Raw genomic sequence first — 25,276 nt, forward strand, 5'->3', positions numbered from 1 at the left:
TTCACTATTATTCTACATTGTAGAAAATAGAAAAAATAAAGAAAAAACCTTGAATGAGTAGGTTTTCTTAAACATTGACCGGTAGTGTATATGGATTCTTTTACTTTACTGAATGTACATTCTATACATTTTAGACATTTACCATGCAAGCCTCACCAATTTAAATACAGGATGGTGTCTCACCATTGTAAGTTCAACCTTTGCTGATATGTAATTTGATGACAATGCCTAATGGTGTATTTTTCATGTCTCCGTCTCTCTTGTACATAACAGTCCTCAACCACGGACACCAACGAGGAGAGAGTGGCGCGGCGCAATAGTGACAAGGTTAGTGTCTCTATGCAACCTTCAAACCTGCATCAAATACATATGTCAAATCATTTCAAATACTTGAGGTGCTCTGGATTTAGCTCGGAGCAAGCAAACAAGCACTGCTCAAGTACTGTACTTGAAAGTGTTTGGGCGACGGTCTTTTAAACTTAGGTAATGCCTGTAACTTGACGTTGTATTGTCGTAGAAGTCTCAAACCAAATTTACGCAGGGCTTTGGGAAACATTTTTTTGTTCATCGTACTTTTAAAGTTCAGGTCCCATCACAACGAGTGAATGTGTGATTGCATACACATGACCCTTCAGTTATCCAGTTTTAGTCCGCAATAACGAATCATATTTAGCTCATAAAATTAGGATTTTTAGTAGACCTAGCACTTCACTCATACTCTCCATCATAGCAGTGGAGTGAAGTTTCTGCCTTTAGTTTCCCTATGATGCTGTCCTAGAAAGTCACTGACTATTCTCTGTTCTTTGTAGGAGGTTGAGTGTCACAGTAGACTATTCCTACGCCTCTCCCCAACTAACCCTTTCACTCCTACTCCGTTTAAGGTTTGTGGGTCTTTGTGTTGTCGTGCTTTTCACCTTCTATTTCCATGTATGCTCGTACGGTTGTGTTATGGAATATATGTGGAGACACATACTGGACAGCCCTTACATACATGCATGCTGTCCTAGCATCTTTTCACTAAACCTGTTTGAATCCTTTTTCTTTTTTGCCTTTTGATGTTTACAGATAGCATCGATACAAATTTCAGAATTTTGGATCTTTTTGCAAAATGTGGAAATTGAAATTGCCAAATTCATCCCCAAAATATGCAATGGTTTGATTCGGAATCAAAATGCATTTGAATTTAACTAAATTGATCAAAATAATCCATTGTTTTCTTTTGTATCCATTATCAGATTTGTATTTTTATTTATTTCACCTTTATTTAACCGGGTAGGCCAGTTGAGAACAAGTTTTCATTTACAACTGCGACCTGGCCAAGATAGAGCAAAGCAGTTCAACACAAAAAACGCAGAGTTACACATAAACAAACGTACAGTCAATAACACAATAGAAAAGTCTATATACAGTGTGTGCAAATGTAGTAAGATTAGGGAGGTAAGGCAATAAATAGGCCATAGTGGCGAAATAATGACAATTTAGCAATTAAACACTGGAGTGATAGATGTGCAGAAGACGAATGTGCAAGTAGAGATACTGGGGTGCAAAGGAGCAAAAAAAAAAATAACAATATGGGGATGAGGTAGTCGGGTGGGCTATTTACAGATGGGCTATGTACAGGTGCAATGATCGGTAAGCTGCTCTGATAGCTGATGCGTAAAGTTAGTGAAGGAGATTTAAGTCTCCAGTTTCAGTGATTTTTGCAGTTCATTCCAGTCATTGGCAGCAGAGAACTGGAAGGAAAGGCGGCCAAAGTAGGAGTTGGCTTTGGGGGTGACCAGTGAAATATACCTGCTGGAGCGCGTGCTACGGGTGGGTGCTGCTATGGTGGCCAGTGAGCTGAGATAAGGCGGGGATTTACCTAGCAAAGACTTATAGATGACCTGGAGCAAGTGGGTTTGGTGACGAATATGAAGCGAGGGCCAGCCAATGAGAGCATACAGGTTGCAGTGGTGGGTGGTATGTGGGGCGTTGGTGACAAAACGGATGGCACTGTGATAGACTACATCCAATTTGCTGAGTAGAGTGTTGGAGGCTATTTTGTAAATTACATCGCTGAAGTCAAGGATCGGTAGGACAGTCAGTTTTAAGAGGGTATGTTTATATACAATGATTGGATTGAATTCTATCAGTAAGGAACATTTGTTATTAAACTCAGTCTTGAATATTGAAGTAATCTATAAATACACTGCTTATGACTTTGCTTACAACAAGCATTCCTTGTTTAGGCATAAACAAAAAAGAATCCCTAAAAAGTAGCGTAATATCATTTTCAAGTGTCCATCTGCACACGAGTGACTAAAACTTACTTTACCGACTGAATTTAACAATACAGATTTAGGTTGTAGTCAGCTACACCTGCTATGTTGAAACTAAGCGATTGTTATCTGCCTTTTTGCCACACAACAAATCTATTTTCCTGATACTTCTGTGATGTGGCAGCCGCCAAAGCGGGAAGCGGGAAAGACTTTGTCCACCACTCCTCACCTCTCTCTTCCTGTGGTTCCCCACGTTGGAGAGACAGACACGGATACTCTGACAGAGATTCCTGACAGACCGTCCCAGACAGAAGAGGAGGATAAGTTTGGCTACAGATGGAGTGAGTGTGACTCTATGAACAGATCTAGGAACAGTTTGCCTTTCCTCTTAATCCTAACCATGGCCATTATGGAGGGGGACTGACTGACCATTAAGGGCAACTGCCCCCTTAATGAAGGGACCGAAGTTGGCTAACCCAAGTTATGTTATCTGGGTTCTCACATTGCTGTTAGTGATCATTACACAATGAATAAGCCCATGGGCCCAGTCCAGAGACCCAACCCCTAGCCCCTACTCCCTAGACACTTGTGGAGAACTGGATAGATTTGATAGGGGAAAGTCCAACAAATTCTTAAGAGGTCAATGTGCAGCTACTACCATATTTATACTCCTTTCAGATTTACACAAATATCCACTGAACAGTGGGTAGGAAGTAGGGTTTGTTTCTAGACTATGCAATGGATTCAGATATTTCCCTTTTGGCTTGCCTGCTCCCATGTGCTAGGACCTAGTGGCCACTAGAGGGCCTCCACATTGCTATCATGGTCTTGCCAGTGCTTGAATTGGGCCGGAACACACCGGTACCAATTTCAGTCCACTTCAAGAGCTAAGTATTTTTATTTTTATTTATTATGGATGCCCATTAGTTACTGCCAAGGCAGCAGCTACTCTTCCCAGGGTCCAGCACAATTAAGCCAATTATATACAATAAAAAACAACATTACATTACATTTACAACAGATTCTCTTCACAGTCCCCTCTGTTCCATAATGTGCTTGCATGAGTTACTTGATGTGGAATGGAGTTCAATGTAAGTCTTGCTACTAGGATCCCAAGGCAAGTGAACTAGACTAGCACAGTGATATTATACCTATCCAGTTATTCAAAATGAAGTGCTTTGGGCCAGTCCCACTGTGTTTTTTTTTTTTCATTCTTCCCCTCTAACCAGGCACTGATTTAGACCTGCGACACCAGGTGGGTGCAATTATTTATCAGGTAGAACAGAAAAGCAGTAGGCTCCGGACCTTGTAGGGTAAGAGTTGAATACCCCTAGCCTAGGGGGTAGGGAAAGGGGTTGTTTCTGGATGGGGCCTCAGGCTCTTCTGATTACAGGCAGTGTAGTCCCTCCTGGGCCCCTGGGTGTGTGGTGTGTGTGTGTGTGTGTGTGTGTGTGTGTGTGTGTGTGTGTGTGTGTGTGTGTGTGTGTGTGTGTGTGTGTGTGTGTGTGTGTGTGTGTGTGTGTGTGTGTCCTGTGGTGATCCGATTAATGAGGTGGAGACTGGAGAGTTGAGTCAGGGAGATTAGTACAGGAGCATTTAGGCATACAGCCCAGAACAACATAGATGAGAGATAGAGAGAGAGAGAGGCCTGTCAGTCAGGGAGTGTAATAGAAGAATTTGACTCTTGTGAGATGTTGTATTGATTATGACTTTGCATTTGACGTTATCCTTGTGCTTTGAATCCTTTTGTTTGATTCCCATTCATGACTTCTCTGTCACATTCTTCTTATGTTCGGGTTGTGAGTGTAGTAAGTCAAGAAAAGCCAGCTTAAATCCAGCTTAAAACTATACTATAAAATACATAGAAATCTATCCATTATAGCTGTATGTGGCTCTATTCAATCATTTCACATGTGAATTATAATTATACAACACACACAGGTTGTAGTCAAGCCCTCCACTGTATACACGTCCATCAGTATGATTTGTCAGTGTTTCAACCCATTTCAATCTATCTACTGTTCTCTACAGAGAACATCAGTCAGAGGTACGACAGCCTCCCAGGGCTTCTCCACATGATTGAGCTGGAGAAGGGGAAGACTGGCCTGGGCCTTAGCCTGGCTGGCAACCGTGACCGCTCCCGCATGAGCGTGTTTGTGGTCGGGATCGACCCCAGTGGAGCCGCCGGCAAAGACGGTCGCGTTGTGGTCGGGGATGAACTGTTGGAGGTGAGGGGCTTGTATTAGTAACTTAGTGGTCACAGATGCTTTAGATGGGTGCTCCTTAACAAGGAGTTGATGCCCAGTGGTTATTACTGTGTTGTATGGTCTGAATCAGACAAATATGACTTGATTTAGATTCTCCTCTCTGATTTGAGATCTGCGTTGAGTTTTAGTCTCGACTATATTATCTGAGGTTTGCAGGAAGCAAGCAAATTTAATGACAGTTGCGGAATTGAATAGTATTGCATCGAATTCAATTGAATAAAGTGCTATGAAGACAGTAGTAATAAGTACATTTCTGCACCCTATCAGATCAACGGGCAGATTCTGTATGGGCGGAGTCACCAGAATGCCTCCTCCATCATTAAAAGTGCCCCATCGAAGGTCAAGATCATATTCATCAGGTGGTGTATTTGAAGAAACAGGGATATCCCAAGTACTTATCTCCATCCCCCAACCAAGTATTGTTTCAAGTATCTTTACCAAGTGTTAACAAGGATAAAAATGTATATATACTGTAGCTCAGTGTTTCCCAACTACAGTCATCCAGTACCTCCAACCATACACATTTTTGTTGTAGCCTAGGACAAACTCACCTGATTCAACTTGTCAACCAATCATCAAGCCCTCAATAAGTTGATTCAGGTGTTTGCTGTTAGGGGTAGTGGAGGACTGGAGTTGGAAAACACTGTTGTGGCTGAGCCCCTTCAATAGCAAAGGACTAGTTCAAGTCTAATGCGTCACCATATAAAGCCCAGTAGAGGGAGCTGTGGTGTTACAAAGGACTGATGTAAACTGATATCAGGGAAGACACAAGGGGCATCTCAATACTCCAAGATGTCTTCTTCTATTACCTGTGTTACTATCAGTCAGGATCCGTGAAAACCCAGCTAGTTATCACACATAGACAGGCCCAAATGAATCAGACCAAAATAAGGGATTCTCGACTTACGGGCAGGAACACACACTACTTAACTCACCTGATAGCCTCAATTAGACTTGTGTGGTTTACAGACTCAGCCTGCGTCCCAATTGACTCAATATTCCCTACATCAGGGATCATCAACTAGATTCAGCCGCGGGCCTATTTTTTTTCTTGAGCGGATGATCAGGGGGCCGGAACACAGTTAGAAATAATTAGTCAACTGCAAATTGACCGCAAGAAGCCCAAGCAGATAGACTATTTGATTTAAACATAATCATTTCATACGGTCACATATATCTCTCTATTATGCGTAGGAATACTTTGGAACAAATTTCCATAATTTTTTAAAGTCCAACCATTTAAGACAAGAAGTAGTGCACTGTATAGGGGAAGGGATGCCGTTTGGGGCACAGGCTCTGTGATTCATATGAGCTATAAGTATCAGACAGGCAGAAAGCTGGGTGTGATCTCCTCTGATTGGTGATTTACTTTGAGTTATGACTGGTGGGCAGGAACACAGATGCTCTCAACCAGATGGCTGTGGGACCAGTGAGGGAGCATGGAGACACACTGGAGCCCCAGACAGAGGTAAACACACACACACACACAGGCAGGCAGGCATGTGCACACAAAGGCATAGTACATACACACACATGCGGGCATGCACGCTGACACACACACACACACACACACACACACACACACATGCTCACACACACATGCCACACGCATACACACATGCATATAAAATACCTTACAGTGTGAGGCAGCTCAATGACTAAAAATACACTCATATATTCTACTCTTTCAATCTCTTTATTATTCATTTTCTCACAGCTGGAAACATGTTCTTCCATTGCACCCTCGGCGATCGATTTCGACATGTTCAAATATGTGCAGCACGTCATTCTGCTGAAGGTGAGACACTCAAGACTCCCATGCTGCTCTGCTATATGTTACCTGGAGAAGCTCCCGTGCTGCTATGATTTATATAACCTCAGACCTTTCAGGAAAAGGTTTTATTGATGAGGTCATAAAACAAAGGGAAGTAGAGAGAACCATAGTGAGAGAAAGAGAGAGAGGGAGGGGAGTCGAAATAGCCTATTCTAGTTTAATAGGCTGGTAAAAGAGAGAGAGAATGAGAGAGTGTAGAAAATGGGCCTATTCTAATTGGATAGTCTATTATCAGAGAGACAGAGAGAGGAGGAAGCAAATGATCGAGGAACGACAGCAACTGAGAAAGAGCAGGATAGACAGACAGAGAAAGAAAAAATAAGAGCGGGGGATGTGAACCTATTCTAAATTAATGGGTCTTTTGACAAGCCAAACACCTGGATGGGAGTCTCAGCCTAGCTATCTATCCACATGGTCTATTAGAGGATCAAGGTATGAAGGTAACATCTGGTAGGGGCACATACCAGACACGTACTTCCCTGTAACTTCCTCTCGCACTCCAGGAACAAAAGATCAAGATGCTGAGGGAAGCTGGATAGTGTTCATTACGGCACATCGTACCAAAACATTTTGCCATAGAAAATGTAAACAAGTGTTTCGTATTAGTCAAGTTCAGATGGTACCTCCCTGTTTCTTTAGAGTCTTTGATGCCGGTAGAACCATGATGCTCCAAAATGCCTCACAATTTAGAAAACAAACCTGTGTTGTTTCTGATCGCTATGTTCATGTTTAATGTGTCGTCATGCACATTTCATGTGCACAATTATGTTTTCAATTGTGATTCACTGTGCCTATAATTATGGTTGACAGGGAGCTATTGAGTACAATTCAAATACATTATCACCGTTTAACTCTAGGAGGAGGGTGGATTCGGCATCACTTTCAGTGAGGACACCAAGGATGGGCTTGTGATTCAGAGTATAACTGAAAAAGGACCAGCAGGAAAGGTATGTCACTCTACTGTTTCTTACTCTTCTGATTCAAAGAAGGATTCTCTATCGAAGTGTTCTGGGGGACCCACAAAGGGAGCAGGGTTTTGTTCCAGCCCAGCGCAAAACCACCTAATATTACTGGTCACATGTGACTCGGTTGGTAGAACATGGCATTTGCAAACGCCAGGGTCATGGGTTCAGTTCCCATGTGGGACCAGTATGGAAGATAACAATTTGAAATTGAATCTACTGTAAGTTGCTCTGGATAAGAGCGTCTGCAAAAATATAAATAACTAATCAACTGCTCATTAGGACCTTGATTAGTTGAATCAATAAAAGGCTGGGTTGGAACAAAAGCCTGTACACCCTGTACTACCTGCCCTATCAAGCAAAAAGGCAGTAACTGCTCATTTGATCAAAAATGAGTCAATGTCATTTTTGCTACATTAAAAACATGCTTAATCATGTGGACTAGTATCCTGCCTCTATTGTAATGTGTTTTGGAGAAAATGGGGGTCATGTTAGCTGTAACTGCATAAAGTTACTGTGAGACCAAGGTAAATAAAAGGCATATTTCTCAGTTCCACGCTATGAGCAGTTACTGCCTGTTTGCTTGGTAGGGCAGAGTAGTGGTCCATGACTAGTTTTAAAGAACAGTAGTCTACAGAAAATCGTATTGGACAATCCTACATGTTATGCTAATTGGTTGCCCACATATTACACATTGGAAAACATTCTCTAACACCAGTCCTGTATTTCTCTATGCAGGACGGCAGCATCAAATCTGGAGATAAACTCCTGGCTGTGGAGGATAAGCCAGTGATGGGCTACACTGTGGACAGGGTAAGAGCTGCCTCTGCAGCCATTTTAGACCCACACCCTATTCCAGGGTTAATGTATATTAGATGATTATCTTGCTGAGTGTTAGTTAAGTAATACGGCCTGAGGAGGTGTGGTATATGGCCAATATACCACGGATAGCGGCTGTTCTTAAGCACGACGCAACGCGGAGTGCCTGGACGCAGCCCTTGGCCGTGGTATATGGACCATATAGCACAAACTCCCAAGGTACCTTATTGCTATTATAAACTGGTTGCCAATGTAATTAGAGCAGTAAAAATAAATGTTTTGTCATACCCGTGGTATACTGTCTGATATACCATGGTTGTCAGACAATCAGCATTCATGGCTCAAACCACCCGGTATACAGTGGGGCAAAAAAGTCATAGTTGAAGTGTACCTATGATGAAAATTACAGGCCTCTCTCATCTTTTTAAGTGGGAGAACTTGCACAATTGGTGGCTGACTAAATACTTTTTTGCCCCACTGTATAATTTAATGTAGAATTCAATGACTATTAGTTCATTTTTACAATTTTCATAATAGCAAGCTAGGGCTGATGATTTGATTAGCTAAACTAGCAAGTCTGTTTGTTTGGTTACCACGGCAACTTGCTAGCTACTTCAGTGGATGTTGAACAAATTAACACATTTCAAATGTGGTCAATTATAGCCTTGGTATAAAAGGGATAATCAACTCGGGGCTCTATGCATTCTCTGAAAAATAATGCAACTCCGTGAAAGGTCAGTTCCACTCCGCTAGCGCGTCGTCGAACACACCTTTCACGTCGTTCATTATTTTCCATAGAACGCATAGCCCTTCGTTTATTATCCCGTACATAGACCATCTGTTGGGGACTACACTCTTAGAAAAAGTGTTCCAAAATGGTTCTTCGGCTGTCCCCATTAGGATAAGCCATTTTGGTTCCAGGTAGAACTCTTTTTGGTTCCATGTAGAACCCTATTGGGTTCGAAAGTAGAACCTTCTGTGAAAAGGGTTATACTTGGAGCCCAAAGGGGTTCTACCTGGAACCAAAATGGGTTCTCCAAAGGGTTCTACTATGGGGACAGCTGAATAATGCTTTTAGGTTCTAGATAGCACTTTTTTTTCTATTCATGTTTTTTTCCTACATTTCAGGTCCACTCTTTACTGAAGAAGTCCAAAAGCTCAGTGAAATTGACTATCTGCACAGACAAGTCATCGCCCCTTCTCCCTCACTGTACTGGTAAGGCAACCAGCCTAGCCAGCATTCATAGAATCTCCATGGCTACCCTGGGCCAGTCTGAGTCAGAGCCAATCAGGAGTAAGTAAACCGCTTGTCATGTGTTGTCAGGAGGAAATGTGATAGATCATTAGCAATTGGGTTTATTAAGCATAAACAACCTAACTGAGGATGTTTTACACTTACATATTGGAGCTAGTTATAACACAAAATCTGAAAGAAGTATGATTCAATCAGTTAGATAGAGCAGAGTTATATGCTTATAGGGCAAGTGCCCCCAACTTCAATACCAATCACTTGGTATAGAAATCACGTCTGTGATTGTTAGTCAATACTGTTTCTGTTGATTTACATCATGGAGAATAAACCAGGTACAGTATTAAAAATATATAATATTCAATCACTCAAATGTATTAGTAAAGCCCTTTTTACATCAATAGTTATCACAAAGTGCTTATACACAAACCCAGCCAAACTCCAAAGAGCAATATTACCTAAATATACCTTATACAGTAAATTTCATATTTCATTTTTTTTTTTTATGTGCTAAAATGTTGTTGTTTTTCAATAAAATAAAAAAAAGGTTTTTGCTTTGTCTTTATGGGCTATTGTGTGTAGAGGGGGGGGAAACGATTTATTTAATAGAATAAGGCTGTAACATAACAAAATGTGAAAAAAGTGAAGGGGTCTGAATACTTTCTGAATGCACTGTATACCTTGTCAACAGTGTCGGAAGAGATTTTAGTCTGACTTCAGCCTGGCATTGAATGGCTTTAGCCAATATTTTTGTCATTGGGGTGTATAATTGCATGCCAATAATAATCAGAGGAGTTGGCTAAAAGCACACACAGATCTGGGACCAGGCTAGAATTAATATATGAATTTGATCCTTTCATCTCAATTTCCCACTCTCTCTCATCAGGCTCTAGTCGCTCATCCACTCCTGGCACTCTGGCTTCCTCTGACCCTGTGACCTGTCCCATCATCCCCGGCTGTGAGACCACCATAGACATCTCCAAGGGTCGCACAGGCCTGGGCCTCAGCATCGTGGGGGGCTGTGACACTCTACTGGTAGGCCAAAGACCACGACCAAGGAACTTTTCATCAAACCAGCTCTGTGATGACTGTGGATATGACTGTGGGCTTTTGAAGTGTCCACACGTGTTATAGAATAATATCTGAACTTGTATTTCTGAGTAATCTATGACAGAACGGTTGTTGGATCTCAATTATCAGACTGCAAATTCACAGATACTGACAAAGAATATGGGTTAGTTTTACATAGTTTTACATATATACATAGTTTTATCTGGAGTTTTAAATCAGAATTTACAATGTGTTTTTGTCCAATTCTATATTTTATAAAAATACATAAGAAACAATTAGTCCCAAGTTCAGCCACTAACATTAGGAGAAGACCCACTACTACTTAAATAATGACACAAAGTTGAAAGTTTGGTTCCTGTGCTATTAGAGCTGCTAATAGTATCCCGGGCGGAAATAGCTGTGGAGGCAGTGGAATGGCAAAGGAATTTAGGAAGTGATGCAGTCTGTCACACAGACACACACACACACACACACACACACACACACACACAGACACACCGCTGCTCCTCTCTCCCCTCCATTCTGTTTGCTCAGCCAGGCCTGAGGAATATCCATTTGTCTAGCCTCAGCCACAGGAGACAATATCCAGGCCTGGAATGTGACCATTGACCTGAGAATGACCCACCTCCCACATACACAGACTCCAGCTAATGCCAACCTGTTCCACTCTGCCTCTCATGTATTCCTGAACTCCTTTGTCTTGTCATTATATTATCTTCATTTCTCTCTCTCTCTATCTGACAACTTCTCTCAATTTAATCTTCGTTCATCCCTCCTCCCTCTGTCTTCTATTTCTCCTTCCCTCCAACCACACACCTCTCCGATTTCGTCACTTGTTTCTTCGCCTCTCTCATACTCTTCTTTCTTTTGCTTCTCTTTCTCCAGGGGACCATCATCATTCACGAGGTCTATGAGGACGGAGCTGCCTCCAAGGATGGGAGACTTTGGGCTGGGGACCAGATCCTGGAGGTATTGGAACGCGTTCATCATTTAGGATCAGACCCCCCCCCTCGCTGTAATCTCATTATGACATAAAAGGCTAAACAGATCCTAGATCAGCACTCCTACTCTGAGACTATTTGGCCAGGCCCGTACATCTTCAGCAATCCCGTGTGATGGACAATATCAGATAGGAGAACCCAATCCTGACTTGAGATAAAGGCACATATTTCACTCTCTGGTATAATATTGTGTTGCAATACGTACGTGAATCTTAAGAATCTAAGGATTTGGTTCATAGTCTAAAGAAGAACTTTGCAATTTCACTTGAATCATATATAACATCTCAAATTGACCAGTCAGCATGTGTAGATAGCATGATATATAGAATGACATCTTAAAAGCCAGCTTAACTCTCTGACAGCCACCCCTTTGCCCTTTGCTTTGTTATGGAGACTAGGGGTGTGACTGGGGCAGTTAGTCATGGTAGCTCAGTCAACCCCTTTCAATGCACGCAAACACACACACACCCTTATGACTTAATTACCCCCCCCCCTCTCAGTAATTCACTTTGGGCCACCAGCCAAGCCGTAGTATTCATACTGCTCATGATAGGGTCAGGGGGAAAAGTGAAAGAGTGGCCACCCATTCTGTGGTTCAAGCAGAACCAATGTCATTAGTGACCCATTTCAGTCTGCTATGGCTATGCTAGCGCTAATGGGGCTATTTCACCTTGATATGGACCCTTAGAATAGGTTGCGGTTCTCAGCTCTAAGCTAAGTACCTTATGGTGTTATTACCAGACAAGGTTTTCAAAATGTATAGACCTACCCTCATGCTAGCTGTTGACTGTGTATGTCACGCTATTCACATCCTTCACCAATATTCGTGTTTGTCAATGTGTTTCAGTCTACAGTGTTTATATACATAGGAACAATATCAAATGCTATTGATTGTACTCTTGCTGCAACATTTTTAAATGGATTGACGTGTTAAATGGATTGACGTGTGATTTATTTTCCTCTCTCTCTCTCTCTCTCTCTCTCTCTCTCTCTCTCTCTCTCTCTCTCTCTCTCTCTCTCTCTCTCTATATATATATATATATCCCTTCCTCTTTCATCTCCTCCCTCCCTCCCTCCCTCCCTCCCTCCCTCCACAGGTGAATGGCATTGACCTGCGCGTCGCCACTCATGATGAAGCTATCAACGTGCTGCGCCAGACCCCTCAGCGGGTGCGTCTCAGTGTTTACAGGGACGAGGCTCAGTACAAGGAGGAGGACCTGTGGGATGCCTTCACCGTGGAGCTGAACAAGAAGCCCGGCCAGGGCCTGGGCCTCAGTATCGTGGGGAGAAGGTACTAGAACCTATACGTCTTCTAGGGACGTTTGACTGAAAACATTTATGGGATTTCCTGAAATGTACCCCGCAAAAAGGAGGTCTTAAAATGTGCACCGCTAACAAGGATGTCCTAAAATGTACATCGTAAATAATGGATGTCCTAAAATGAATGTCTGTAAGGATGTTGGAGATAAGCTTTCTTTTACTAGGATGGAGGTCCCCTCAAGTATTTAGGATGTCGAATCATTACACAACCCATCAGAGATTTACTAATCCCCTATTAGACTCACTAGAGCTGTGTGTGTGTGTGTGTGTGTGTGTGTGCATGTGCGTGTAGGCCACAGGTTGTTAAGCAGCAGGGTTCAATGTGTTTGACCTTTCCTAACTCAGTGATTGACATCGGTCAGTGAATTGACTAGGTGCTCGAAAACCACATTAGGCATTTCAAGATTTAAATGTGTTTTTCATTCAGCATATGGATCGAAAAAGGAAACATTCTCCAACCGGTACCGAATATAAGAGTCATAACTGGAACGGGTATCGGAACAGAACAAATTCCCAAAGATACCCAGCCCTTGCCCTAGTAGATAGACAAGCCCAACATATACCAAGCCTGATACCCTGGCTTTTTACCCGGGATTGCCTTCAGTGTATTTGGGTCATTCTATGCTGCTTTGGACCCCGCTTTACTTTAACCTACAGATCCTGAACCGCCATGCCTCTTACTGGGGTAAAACAAAATGGATGTCAACCAACTACAGCAGGTGGCGATAGATCGATAGATCGATAGATAGATAGATAGATAGATAGATAGATAGATAGATAGATAGATAGATAGATAGATAGATAGATAGATAGATAGATAGATAGATAGATAGATAGATAGATAGATAGATAGATAGATAGATAGATAGATAGATAGATAGATAGATAGATAGATACCTTATTTTCCTCAGAGAGGACAATTATTTCCACAGCCTATTAGTTAAATACAACATTTTGTGACGACACAAACAATTATGACACTTCAAAGTACATCATTTGATTTGATCTTGTATCTATCTAACCCTAACTACAAAATGCTCACACACAAATGACAGACACATTCACAGAGACACCAAGCACTCACACTAACATAACATAAACCCTGGTTCACTCATATGATGATGTTTCTATCCCCAACAGGAACGACACAGGGGTGTTTGTGTCCGACATAGTGAAAGGGGGCGTGGTGGAGAGTGACGGGAGGCTGATGCAGGGAGACCAGATCCTGTCCGTCAACAAGGAGGACGTCAGAAATGCCACCCAGGAGTTAGTGGCCGAGCTGCTGAAGGTGAGCCGATATAGAAACCATGGGAAGTCCCATCTGGGTCAAATTAAGCCTGGTCCCAGATCTATTTTTGCCATCTTGCTAGATACATATACATTACCACAGGTTTGGCTATAAAGCACAAACAGATCTGGGGCCAGGCTTGGTTCAATGTGTTTGTTGTCTCATATTAAGTTACAAATTGTTAATAATTTATGTATTGGGGAATTTGTTAAAGTGTGTTGTTTTGGCTCTTTTCCCACCGGTTGACCGGTTGGTGTAGAATACGTCACTAGCATCTGTTATTTAATGGTTTGTTTAGTTTAAAAAACATTTTATGTGTTTACATGTTTGTGTTCACAGTGTGGTGTGGGACCCATAGTGATGGAGGTGGGCAGATTTAAAGCCGGGCCCTTCCACTCTGAGAGGAGGTTCTCACAGAACAGTCAGGTAAGCTGCCATTTTGTTTTCTGGACCTTAATTATATGCTGGGGACTGTTTAGGGGGCAACATTACAGCATGTTCAGATAGAAATGCATCTAACAGATATGACCCATGTAGAATAGGGACACCCTGTCAGCTCTATTCATTGAAATTCTATCTGAAACTCTGATGATTTCAGCTCACTGAATACACCCCAGTTCTTCTACTGCCTCCATGTCCTATTGGTAGTCCTTAGTCCCAAAATGAAAAGAAGGAAAGAAACTTATGCCATTAATTTTTAAGTTTCTCTTCCCTTGTATTTGGGTAGATGAGTGAAACAGGCAGCTGCAAGGTGACCCCTCAGTCTCTGTCAGCCTCTTCTGGAAGCCTCCAAGTGGACTGTGACAGCTTACAACACACACATCAGGAGTGTAAGACATTTTCAGTTAACGTGTAGTGGATTGGAAAACTGAAGCTGGCTTGATTAATTTGTCTTGATTCATTTAAGCTGTTTACTGTTGTTGTTTGCACAGCACTGGACCACCAGGAGATCAGAAGTGTTGAATTCACTAAGGTCAGTGTTCTTTTATAATATTCATCATTATTTGGAAAAACAAAACAGTTTTTAGCTTGTCCTTGTATTAAGATATGCAACATATGGATTGTACTGGTTTTTCACTACTGTTCCTATATGTGTTTTATTTGTCTTTAGGGTGGTAACTTACACTTTGTGGTTATAGGGATTTTGAAGTACTTTGTGTAATTGGTTGACTTTCCTCATAGGGCCCCACTGATTCCTTGGGCATCAGTATTGCGGGTGGAGTGGGCAGTCCCCTGGGTGATGTGCCCATCTTCATCGCCATGATAAACCCTACTAGTCTTGTTGTCCAGACACACAAACTCAAGGTAGGTTGGTACAGCAGCAGCTGTAGGGTCCTGTTAATAAGGATCTCTACAGATCGGTGTCCCACCCACGGGACAGTTGAGCTAATGTGCGCTAATGCGATTAGCATGAGGTTGTAAGTAACAAGAACATTTCCAAGGACATAGACATATCTTATATGGGCAGAAAGCTTAAATTATTGTTAATCTAACTGCACTGTCCAATTTACAGTAGCTATTACAGTGAAATAATACCATGCTATTGTTTGAGCAGAGTGCACAGAGTGCACAGAACTTGAAAAGTTATTCACTTCTTTGGGATCGGTGTCCCATCCACGGGACGGTTGGGCTAATATAGGCTAATGCGATTAGCATGATGTTGTAAGTAACAAGAGCATTTCCCAGTACATAGACATATCTGATATTGGCAGAAATCTTAAATTTTTGTTAATCTATTGTTACGCGGAGTGGAAGAGGGGAACCCAAGAGCAGACTCAGACGAGGAGACTGGGATGAAGTAACCAAGGTATTTATTGAAACACAGGGGGGAGATGTAGTGCAGGTCAGGGTAAGCTGGGCGGGTTGCTGGAAACCAGGTGCGGAGGCTGAGGCTGGAGCGAGAGGGGTTGAGACAGGGTAAGCAGGTCCGGAGGGGAATCCAAGGGAGTAATAGAGTGGGGAATCCAGGACAGAGTAGCAGGATGACGAGACATTGGACTGGAGACAGGGACCAGAGTGGGCAGAACTGTAGCGGAGAGAAAAACAGGCAAGGAAAACAGGCACAACAGGATCTGAATAGTATCCAAACGGCTCGAACCGTAGACTGACTGAGCAGAGATTATGATCTGGCAGTGTGGAATTGGCATGGCTGAGTATTTGTAGACGTCTTGATTATGTAACAGGTTGCAGCTGGTGGGGATCAGCTCTGACTCCAGCACACCTGTCTCCGCCCACACAATCACACACAAACAGAGAGAGAGAGAAAGAGGGAGAGGGAGAGAGTACTGGGGGAGTGGCGGCAGGTCAAGGAGACACAGGATGAGCAGTAGAGTGCGTTGCAGGAGCAGATGTGACATCTAACTGCACTGTCCAATTTACAGTAGCTATTACAGTGAAAGAATACCATGCTATTGTTTGAGGAGAGTACACAGTTATGAACTTGAATAGTTATTAATATTCCAATTAGGCACATTTGGGCAGTCTTGAACAAAATGTTGAACAGAAATAAAATGGTTCATTGAATCAGTTAAAAATGTTGCTAATACACTGCTACCATCTAGTGGACAAAATCTAAATTGCGCCTGGGCTGGAATAATACATGATGGCCTTTCTCTTACATTTCAAAGATGATGGTACAAAAAAACGGTTGGTGTTTTCTTTGTATTATCTTTTACCAGATCTAATGTGCTATATTCTCCTACATTAATTTCACATTTCCACAAACTTCAAAGTGTTTCCTTTCGAATAGTATCAAGAACATGCATATCCTTGCTTCAGGTCCTGAGCTACAGGCAGTTAGATTTGGGCATGTCATTTTAGGAGAAAATTGGGGAAAAAAGGACAGATCCTTAAGAGTTAAACAGGACAGGGCTATGTAGGCTATGTTGTTGGTTGAGTTCTAGAACCCTCTTAGAAAGTCAGACTCCGCAGATCACATGGAATCAGGAGCTTCAACATGTCGACATGTTGGTCATACAAATTCCCCAAAGCTACAAATGCAAACATCAGTATTAAGTCAACTTCTAGAATATTTACAACTAAGTGTATTACCCCTTCACTTTTGGCTGGTTCACTTGGGGTGGTGGGCTATTCAGATTTGAGATTTCTGTGTGTAACTCAGACTTTTTCATAAATCGTTCAGTGACGTCAATGTGGGATGTGGGTGAAAATTCTATCTCAAGTCTAAATACTCCCCTTAGTCAGTTTCAAGTCATCACGTAGGTTGGTCCCATTAGGCTCGAGGGCCTTCACAGCTGAAAGCGATGGCCTATGGCCTCCTGCAGAAGGACAGACAAACTAACCATTGTAGCCCCCACATACAGACTGGCAGCAGACAATACTAAAGCAGTAAGCCATCTGGGACCATATATCTAACTCTACCCATAAAATGTAACAGAATAGAGGGCCTGTGTATGTCTTGAATAGAATATCTATGTTGGTATCCCTTCAAAAGCCCACTCAGACCATTCCCAGACAGTCCTTGCTAAGAAGCTGTTTTTGTTTCCTTTTTACACGTTAATGGAAAACAATCACATTGGTATCCCTTCAGGGTGAACTAAAACAGGCAAGACACAAAGCAGAGGTTTTGATACATATGGTTCGCTTGCATTAGATATGACATAAATTAATGTTATCAGTTGTTATCTCATTGTATCATAACTAAGTCAGTATTACTTTCATTACCAGAATCTATTGTTTTATGATGCCTGGCTGAAAGCCGAATGATTAGGGGTAATGCATCTCTAGTCTCAATCAGCACAGACCACTATCTCCTTTCTGCTAACCCCTTCCAACAAGTGGCATACAATACAATGCCCGTCTTAGTTTACGTAAAAAGTATTTAATAAGAATATTTCATTCATTCAGATCTAGGATGTGTTATTTTAGTGTTCCCTTTATTTTTTTGAGCAGTGTATATAGAAAAACGCCCTGACCTTAGATATCTCTGTTTTTGGTTAGGTCAGGGGGTGACTAGGGTGGGTACTCTAGTTTTTGTATGACTAGGGTGGGTACTCTAGTTTTTGTATGTCTAGGGTTTTTGTATGTCTATATTGGCCTGATATGGTTCCCAATCAGCTGTTTATTGTTCTCTGATTGGGGATCATATTTAGGTGGCCATTTTCCTCATTTGTGTTGTTGGATCTTGTCTCTGTTTAGTTGTCTTAGTACACATCAGTAGTTTTGATTTGAACCTCGTGACTTCTTTGACCTCCAGATCGGTGACATTATCGTCAGTATCTGTGGGACTGCTACTGACGGTATGAGCCACAGCCAGGCCGTCACCCTGCTGAAGAACGCCACCGGCACCGTTGGGCTTCAGGTCAGTGAAATACTTGTCTTTCAGTCATTCTCCCAACTACAGTAAGCTTATACTGGTCTTAGCGACAATGCCCACTTCATCAATGATAACTGTCTTATCTGTAGCTTGTCTGTCTGTTTGATGTGGTTGCTGTCATGTTGTCTGCAAATGTTGATTAATGTTGTCTTTATCTCAGCGTTACTAAAATGCGAGACAAATTCCTGTAAAAGGCCAATAACTGAGCTGATGAACTGAATGATTAAACACCCAAATGACCTTTTCACGTATCACTCATCTTGCAACCACAAAACCCAACAGGTGGTAGCAGGGAGTGATACCACAGTGACCGGCCCCTTTCATGAGCAGACCGCTACCGGACTCTCAGTCTCAGGTCTTACTGCTACTAGCATCTTCCACGATGACCTGGGGTACGCACACACACACCTGTTGTTCCTGTGAAACCCGTACAAAAGCTAGATAAACATCAATAGAAGCGAACTAGCAGAGGAGGCTGTTGGGAGATGCTATAGGAGGACGGGCTCATTGTATTGACTGGAATGGAATGAGCCCTTCCTCCTAGAGCTCCTCCCACCAGCCTCCTCATATCTAGATATCTAATGACAACATTTCTGTACGCCCTACAGACCTCCTCAATATAAGACCATCACACTGGACAGAGGCCCAGACGGACTGGGCTTCAGCATCGTTGGTGGCTTCGGGAGCCCACACGGAGACCTGCCCATTTATGTGAAAACCGTGTTCGGAAAGGTTGGGGAAATCTCCTCTTTTTGCTCAACATACTTTATAATTAACTAAAGCAGGTCAGTATTCTGACCTGAGATCTGCAGGGGATTTGCTTGTGCATATCTGATGTTAGAATACCTCCCATTAAAACTGAAGGTAAACCACTTCATAATGCTAAATTTGTATATTTCTTACAAGCTCATTTGAAGATTAATGAAATCTATTCCTTTTGAATTGATAGTTAAAACAGTTGTAATTGAAAGTGTGGGTGTGTTTTCTCCAGGGGGCAGCATCAGAGGACGGGCATCTGAAGCGAGGGGATCAGATTATGGCTGTTAACGAACAGAGTCTGGAGGGGGTCACCCACGAGGATGCCGTGGGCATTCTGAAGAGGACCAAAGGAACAATCACCCTGACTGTGCTTTCCTAGATGCACACATAGACAAAGAATCATACCTCGAGGTAGACACACACATACACACCTAAAGAAATATATACTGAAATGTGAACACACTACCATATGTTCCTAAGCGCTAACCTTGTTTTGTAGCAAGAAACACTGTGATCAATATTATTTGAAGCTACTGCGGGTAGACTGACGTATTCACTGGACACTGTGGCTCAGATCATCTATACTCTAGTTTTCTGTGCTCGGACAAGGACTGTAGTGTTATGATATTTAGGGTTAATAGCCCTTGAAAAGATTTCTATAGAATGAGGGCCATTATTTAAGGCTTATGCTACTGTAAACTGCTGTCCGTCCACTTCTATATTGAAGTCACTGTGGATCTAGCGAAGAGACAGAGCAAGTCTAGACTCTTTGAATAACATTTCAATAATTTGAGTAAGGTTTTATCTGTGATGCAAAGCACCTTTTCAGAAGGGACATGGTCTGAAATCTTTGGTGTCTTGGTCAGAAGTTATATAGACCAAGTCTAAGTGTGTGTACGTGGTCACAGTCAGGGAAAGGAGAGTGTGTATGAGACATTCACTGCTGCTAATGCATATGATGATGTGAAGCCTTGTTTTACACTATTTTAACGTTCAAATATTAATCGTTTTTTTTCTGTCATGACCGTACTTTGTCATATGATAGGTGAAACCAGCCAACTTCTATGGTCTAGCTCAGTGGTCTCCAACCCTGGTCCTGGAGAGCTACTGGGTATGCAGGCTTTTACTCCAACCTAGCACTTGCACAGCTGTTTCACATAATCAACTGTTGACATTCTTCAATATGGACCACGATTAGCCTAATCAAGTGTGTTAGTGTTGGGTTGGAGCAAAAGCCTGTACACCCAGTTACTTTTTGGTAGGAGTTGGTGCTCCCTATCTATCTCAAGCATTAGCTGGATACCCCATGTTCTAGTTTTACAATAATGGATCCCCTATTCAACGTGGCATCAGTCACACTCTTGTCACCCACCGTACATGTGTACTTAGTATTTCCAGCACAGTATTTAGTTCACAGGCTGAATTAATAAAATTGACCTTCAAACCCCAGTTATTGACTGATTTCATGTGTTCTAGTTGGGATAAGTCACAGTCCATAGGCTCTTCAGTTGTGTGGCTAACTGGTTTCTTAACAGTTGATGTGAATTCTATTGAGACTTGGTAATGAGCCAGATGGGGGTTATTATTGGAGGCCCATGGCATGACACAAGACCCTCACATCTGACTAATATATCATATTTATTTCATATTTATTTTGAGGATGTGCGGCGCAACTGTGGATTATATATCTGTCTTAATCATGGGTATGGCCAGATAATAATACATTTATTTTCAAAACCACACATCTAAGTAGAATTGTAAAGTACATGAAAACAGAATTTTGTAGGAGTTCAATGTGTAGTTTTGATTTACATTTGGTTGTTGACAACTAACGTGAATCCAACGTGAGATAATAAATTTTTAAAAAGTCTAAAGATTTCGGTTCAAAGCTGTGAGAAAAAAATACGAAATTCCCGCACGTTAACTTTTTTTCAAATCCAATCAGTTTTCCATATTGATTCAATGTAACCAAATTGAAATTTTAAATGACGTGTCATCAACATTGATTCAACCAGGTTTTGCTCAGTGGGTTCATGCATCAGAAAGTAGTCTTGTCTTAATTGACTTCATCCTGGGCTGTGTTCATTAGGCACCGCAGAAGAAAATGCCGCTAAGAAATAAGAAACACTTTATGTTACAAATGTTACATTTTTTTTGGAGGGTTTCCTAATGACTAATCCCTAGGTTATTCTATGAAGCTTGTTGAGAGGGGGGTAGCAAAAGCTATCCGACTGGGCACATGCATCAATTCAACACATATTCCATGTTCGTTCAATGTAATTTCAATGACATAACGTGGGAACAACGTTGATTCAAACAGTGTTGCCAGTGGACTGTTTGACTAGATTTACAGCATAGCACGTGGTCCATGTGAAGTCCTCCTACACATGAAATCCTTTTCTTAAGCTGGTTTACAGAAAACAGAAGTGTCCAATTACCAAGGGAAGTCAAGCGGACCGGTTGAAAGGGTGAAACCTTTTGTAAGATGTCTCTGGCTGGGCTTGTTACTGTAGATCGCGCAATGGGATGTCTGTTTGCGCGTGGTCATGCTATTGCTAAGCTAAGGGGTTACTGATTCACAATTACATGGGAGAATGACCTCAACCCACTATCTCAAGTCAGCCAGACCTATTTAATCTCCTGTTTCCTTTCACAATTTAAGCCTAACCTGAACAAGTGCTCATTCCACCAATTGCCCCTATTCAGGTTGGGAAACTTTCCTTTTTAGTCATCCATCAATTCATGGACAATTTTGTTATTGTAACTCTAAGAACCACAAACAAAGCATCACAAAAAGGAACGCATGCTGCCGTCAAGTGTTAGACATTCAGAAATATGAGGTTCCAACTGGGAAATAACAACTTCTGGCGTTTCATTACTGACCTTACACCTTTTCAACCAAAATATAAAACAATGTCAAACTTTGACAATGTGCATAATGTAGCTGGTTTGGCCAATTCTCAACATTAGCAGATTAGCCAACTTAGATATCTGCAATGTTAGCTCGCTCATCTAGTTAGCTAAAATGTAATGTTGAAGAATTGTTCTGACTTTAAAAGCGCACTAACACCATCATGTCATATTTACGACTACAGAACTGTAAATACGAGATTCCAAGGAACATTTAAATGCATCAACAATTAGCCTATACCACCACACCAACATGGGCGATAAATCACATTGCATTTACAGTACAATAGCTGACAAGGGTATAAACATATACATTTACTGCACGGATTGCCGCATGATTAGGACCTTTCTTCACTGTATTACTAGCTAGAATTGTCGCCTACAGTTGCTAGCCCAGTGCCACAACTCAAGAACCCAGTACATGCTATTGACAGCTGAGCTATTCCAAACACCTGCTGCTTTAATTTCCTGTGGGGTTGTGAGTTAGTTACCTAAACACTCCAGACTCAAGACACATGGGATGGCTGACTAGAGGAAAGGCTTGTCTGGGCTAGTTCCTTAGATGTATGATCAGATGTGGTGACCAGGTCACGCTTAGCTGAACAAGGTCAGATTTCAGTGGCCTACTGTAGCGAGCGAGGTTAATGTTGTCAGGCATTTTCAGACCTCAAATTTCGAGAAGAGTCCAAGCCCTGTACTATATTTTATGTAGGTCTAGTTTCATCAATAAATTAATAGGTAGGATAGGCACCAACTAAAATGATGAAATTAAGATGGACTTATCTCGACATGAGACCACTTATGAGTCCAGCAAAGTCAGACAAAGTTTGAATTTGGAATGAACTATCAGAAGAGTCATAAGGGCACAAAAGGGTCCAAAATATGAATATGATACGTTTTGACAACGATAGTCACTTCCATGTCTTCCCCAACAGACAATCGTCAACCCCTGACTAATGCTTCAACCCCTGGGCTTTAGTCTATGGTTATGAAGCCAGTAACTGTCAGTTGTTCAAAAACCTACTACAGTATCACATCGTGGTGTGACTACACGCTGTGGACATTGAGAGGTTAAGCGAACAGAAACTGAGCGTGCCATGATGACTCAACTAACATGCCAAGGTAGGGTACGTCATGTTACCAAACTCTCATGACATTTCAGTTCATTGCCACTTAATGAGGATTTACTCACATAGTTGGAATACCCGAGGGCGTGCAGTGGGGTGGTGGAATGGATTATGGAGTATAGAGCACAGAGAACGGTACTTTCCCTTGTTACAGCAGTCTTCAGTTTGCTTATGGAATACAATGATCTCATGGGAATGCTACAGCTGAAGGGGGCCTTCATATAAGGATGTCAGTAGCAGTACATAAGCAGAACAAATCAGTTGGATGGGCATTTTATTTCCATAAAGGGGCAAGTTTTTTTCACAGAACCTCCTGTGTGCACTTGCTCGTGCCCAATTATTTTTTGCCGGTTTTATAGTAAAAACTTTCTGTCGGTGCGTGTCTCGGTCAAATACATTTTCAATATTTAAATGTAGACTCTCCCCCCTAATTTGATGGGAAACTGATGTAGACTCTCCTTGCATATCTGAGGTGGGAAATCATTTTGTTTAGGTGTTTGTAAGATGTATAAGGCTCAACTAGATTCGTTGGAGAAAGAAATTAGAGATCTGGAAAAGGAATATATTGTAACATTTGACAACTCAACTCTACAAAAATTTGACTCAAAGCGATTGGAATATTGTACCTTGACGACCCACAAAACCGAAAACGCACTTAGGAGAACAAAACAAAACTACTATAAACATGGAGATCAGGCAGGAAAGTTGCTTGCTTGGCAGATAAGGCGAGAGGAAGCTAGTAGAGTTATTAGCTCTATTAAGCTGCCAAATAACACAGCTGTTCAGGGTCCTGAGGAAAATAATCTAGTCTTTAGGGAGTTTTATGAAACATTGGATAGGTCTGAAACGGATGCCCCTGCCACACTGCATGAGTTTTTGAACAAACTCAATTTACAAGATTTAACTGATGAGGATAGAGAGTCCTTGGAGAAAGAGATTACATCTGAGGAAATTAGGAAATCCATTTTCAAAACTGCTGGGGGAAAATCTACAGGGTTAGACGGATTCTCTATTGAATTCTGTTCAAACTAATTGAGCCTCTTCGCAGTATGTTTAATTATGCCATAGAGACAGAAAAGCTCCCAGACACTTGAACAAGCACTGATCACAGTTTTGTTAAAACCTGAGAAAGATCCTCTGCTTTGTGGGTCGTGAAGACAAATATCTTTATGGAACACTTCAGAGAAAATTCTTGCAAACTCATAGCTCTTAGGTTAGATAAAGTTCTTCCTGACTTGGTTGATATAGACCAATATCAGGAGATTATTTAATAGTATGCATTATGTAGAGAATGACCAAGAACCTGTAGTGGCGGCTTCATTAGATGCGGAACAAGCTTTTGACTGCATAGAATGGAACTACCTGTTTGAAGTTTTACAGAGGATGATTATTGGATATATCAGTATGTAGGTCTGATTACATGAATGTACAAAGGTCTGGTAGCTCAGATCCTGACTAATGGAAACGTCTCCTCCCAGGTCTCCGTATCACGTGGCACAAGACAGGGTTGCCCGGCTATTCCTCTCCTTTTTTCTTTGGCTATCGAGCCACTTGCAGAAGCTTGTAGATCATCCATCCACTGTGTTCGTATCGGTGGGCGCAAACATCTGGTCTCGTTATATGCTGATTACATTTTTGCTTTACCTCACTAAACCAGAGATTTCACCCTGAGCATTAGTTGACATCCTGAAAGAGTATGGGACCTTTTTGAGGATATAAAAAAATCTTGTAACGGCTCTCTTCTATCTCCTCCTCTGATGAAGAGGTAGAACAAGGATCGGACCAAAATGCAGCGTGATGATGATTCATGATATATTTTAATGAAGGAAAACCTATACATACAGAAACTACAAAACTAACGAAATGAAATAATGAAAACCGAAACAGCCCTATCTGGTGCAAACACAAAGACAGGAACAATCACCCACAAACACACAGTGAAACCCAGGCTACCTAAATATGGTTCCCAATCAGAGACAACGAGAATCACCTGACTCTGATTGAGAACCTCAGGCAGCCATAGACTATGCTAGACACCCCTACTCAGCCACAATCCCAATACCTACTAAAACCCC

General features: G+C 41.8%; 1 protein-coding gene across 9 annotated transcripts in view; it reads left to right on the forward strand.

The window, feature by feature from the left end:
- Positions 1–20,613, forward strand: part of LOC112214881 (multiple PDZ domain protein) — a 66,841-nt gene extending 46,228 nt beyond the window's left edge. For 6 of the 9 annotated variants that reach the window (XM_042298324.1, XM_042298326.1, XM_042298332.1 and 3 more), the window contains 22 exons: positions 274–327; positions 810–881; positions 2,443–2,599; positions 4,290–4,486; positions 4,793–4,884; positions 5,918–5,993; positions 6,243–6,323; positions 7,217–7,306; positions 8,060–8,134; positions 9,269–9,434; positions 10,276–10,424; positions 11,346–11,429; positions 12,559–12,752; positions 13,922–14,069; positions 14,409–14,495; positions 14,797–14,899; positions 15,002–15,042; positions 15,252–15,374; positions 18,286–18,390; positions 18,688–18,797; positions 19,014–19,137; positions 19,397–20,613. In XM_042298324.1, coding sequence (XP_042154258.1) covers positions 274–327; positions 810–881; positions 2,443–2,599; positions 4,290–4,486; positions 4,793–4,884; positions 5,918–5,993; positions 6,243–6,323; positions 7,217–7,306; positions 8,060–8,134; positions 9,269–9,434; positions 10,276–10,424; positions 11,346–11,429; positions 12,559–12,752; positions 13,922–14,069; positions 14,409–14,495; positions 14,797–14,899; positions 15,002–15,042; positions 15,252–15,374; positions 18,286–18,390; positions 18,688–18,797; positions 19,014–19,137; positions 19,397–19,543 — 2,475 coding nt within the window. In that variant the 3' untranslated portion in view covers positions 19,544–20,613. The remainder of the gene's footprint in view (positions 1–273; positions 328–809; positions 882–2,442; positions 2,600–4,289; positions 4,487–4,792; positions 4,885–5,917; positions 5,994–6,242; positions 6,324–7,216; positions 7,307–8,059; positions 8,135–9,268; positions 9,435–10,275; positions 10,425–11,345; positions 11,430–12,558; positions 12,753–13,921; positions 14,070–14,408; positions 14,496–14,796; positions 14,900–15,001; positions 15,043–15,251; positions 15,375–18,285; positions 18,391–18,687; positions 18,798–19,013; positions 19,138–19,396) is intronic. The other 3 variants (XM_042298327.1, XM_042298331.1, XM_042298328.1) reach the window with 2 other exon arrangements.
- The last annotated feature ends 4,663 nt before the right edge of the window (positions 20,614–25,276 follow it).

The sequence above is a fragment of the Oncorhynchus tshawytscha genome, linkage group LG15 (genome assembly GCF_018296145.1).
Source record: "Oncorhynchus tshawytscha isolate Ot180627B linkage group LG15, Otsh_v2.0, whole genome shotgun sequence".
NCBI lineage: Eukaryota > Metazoa > Chordata > Actinopteri > Salmoniformes > Salmonidae > Oncorhynchus > Oncorhynchus tshawytscha.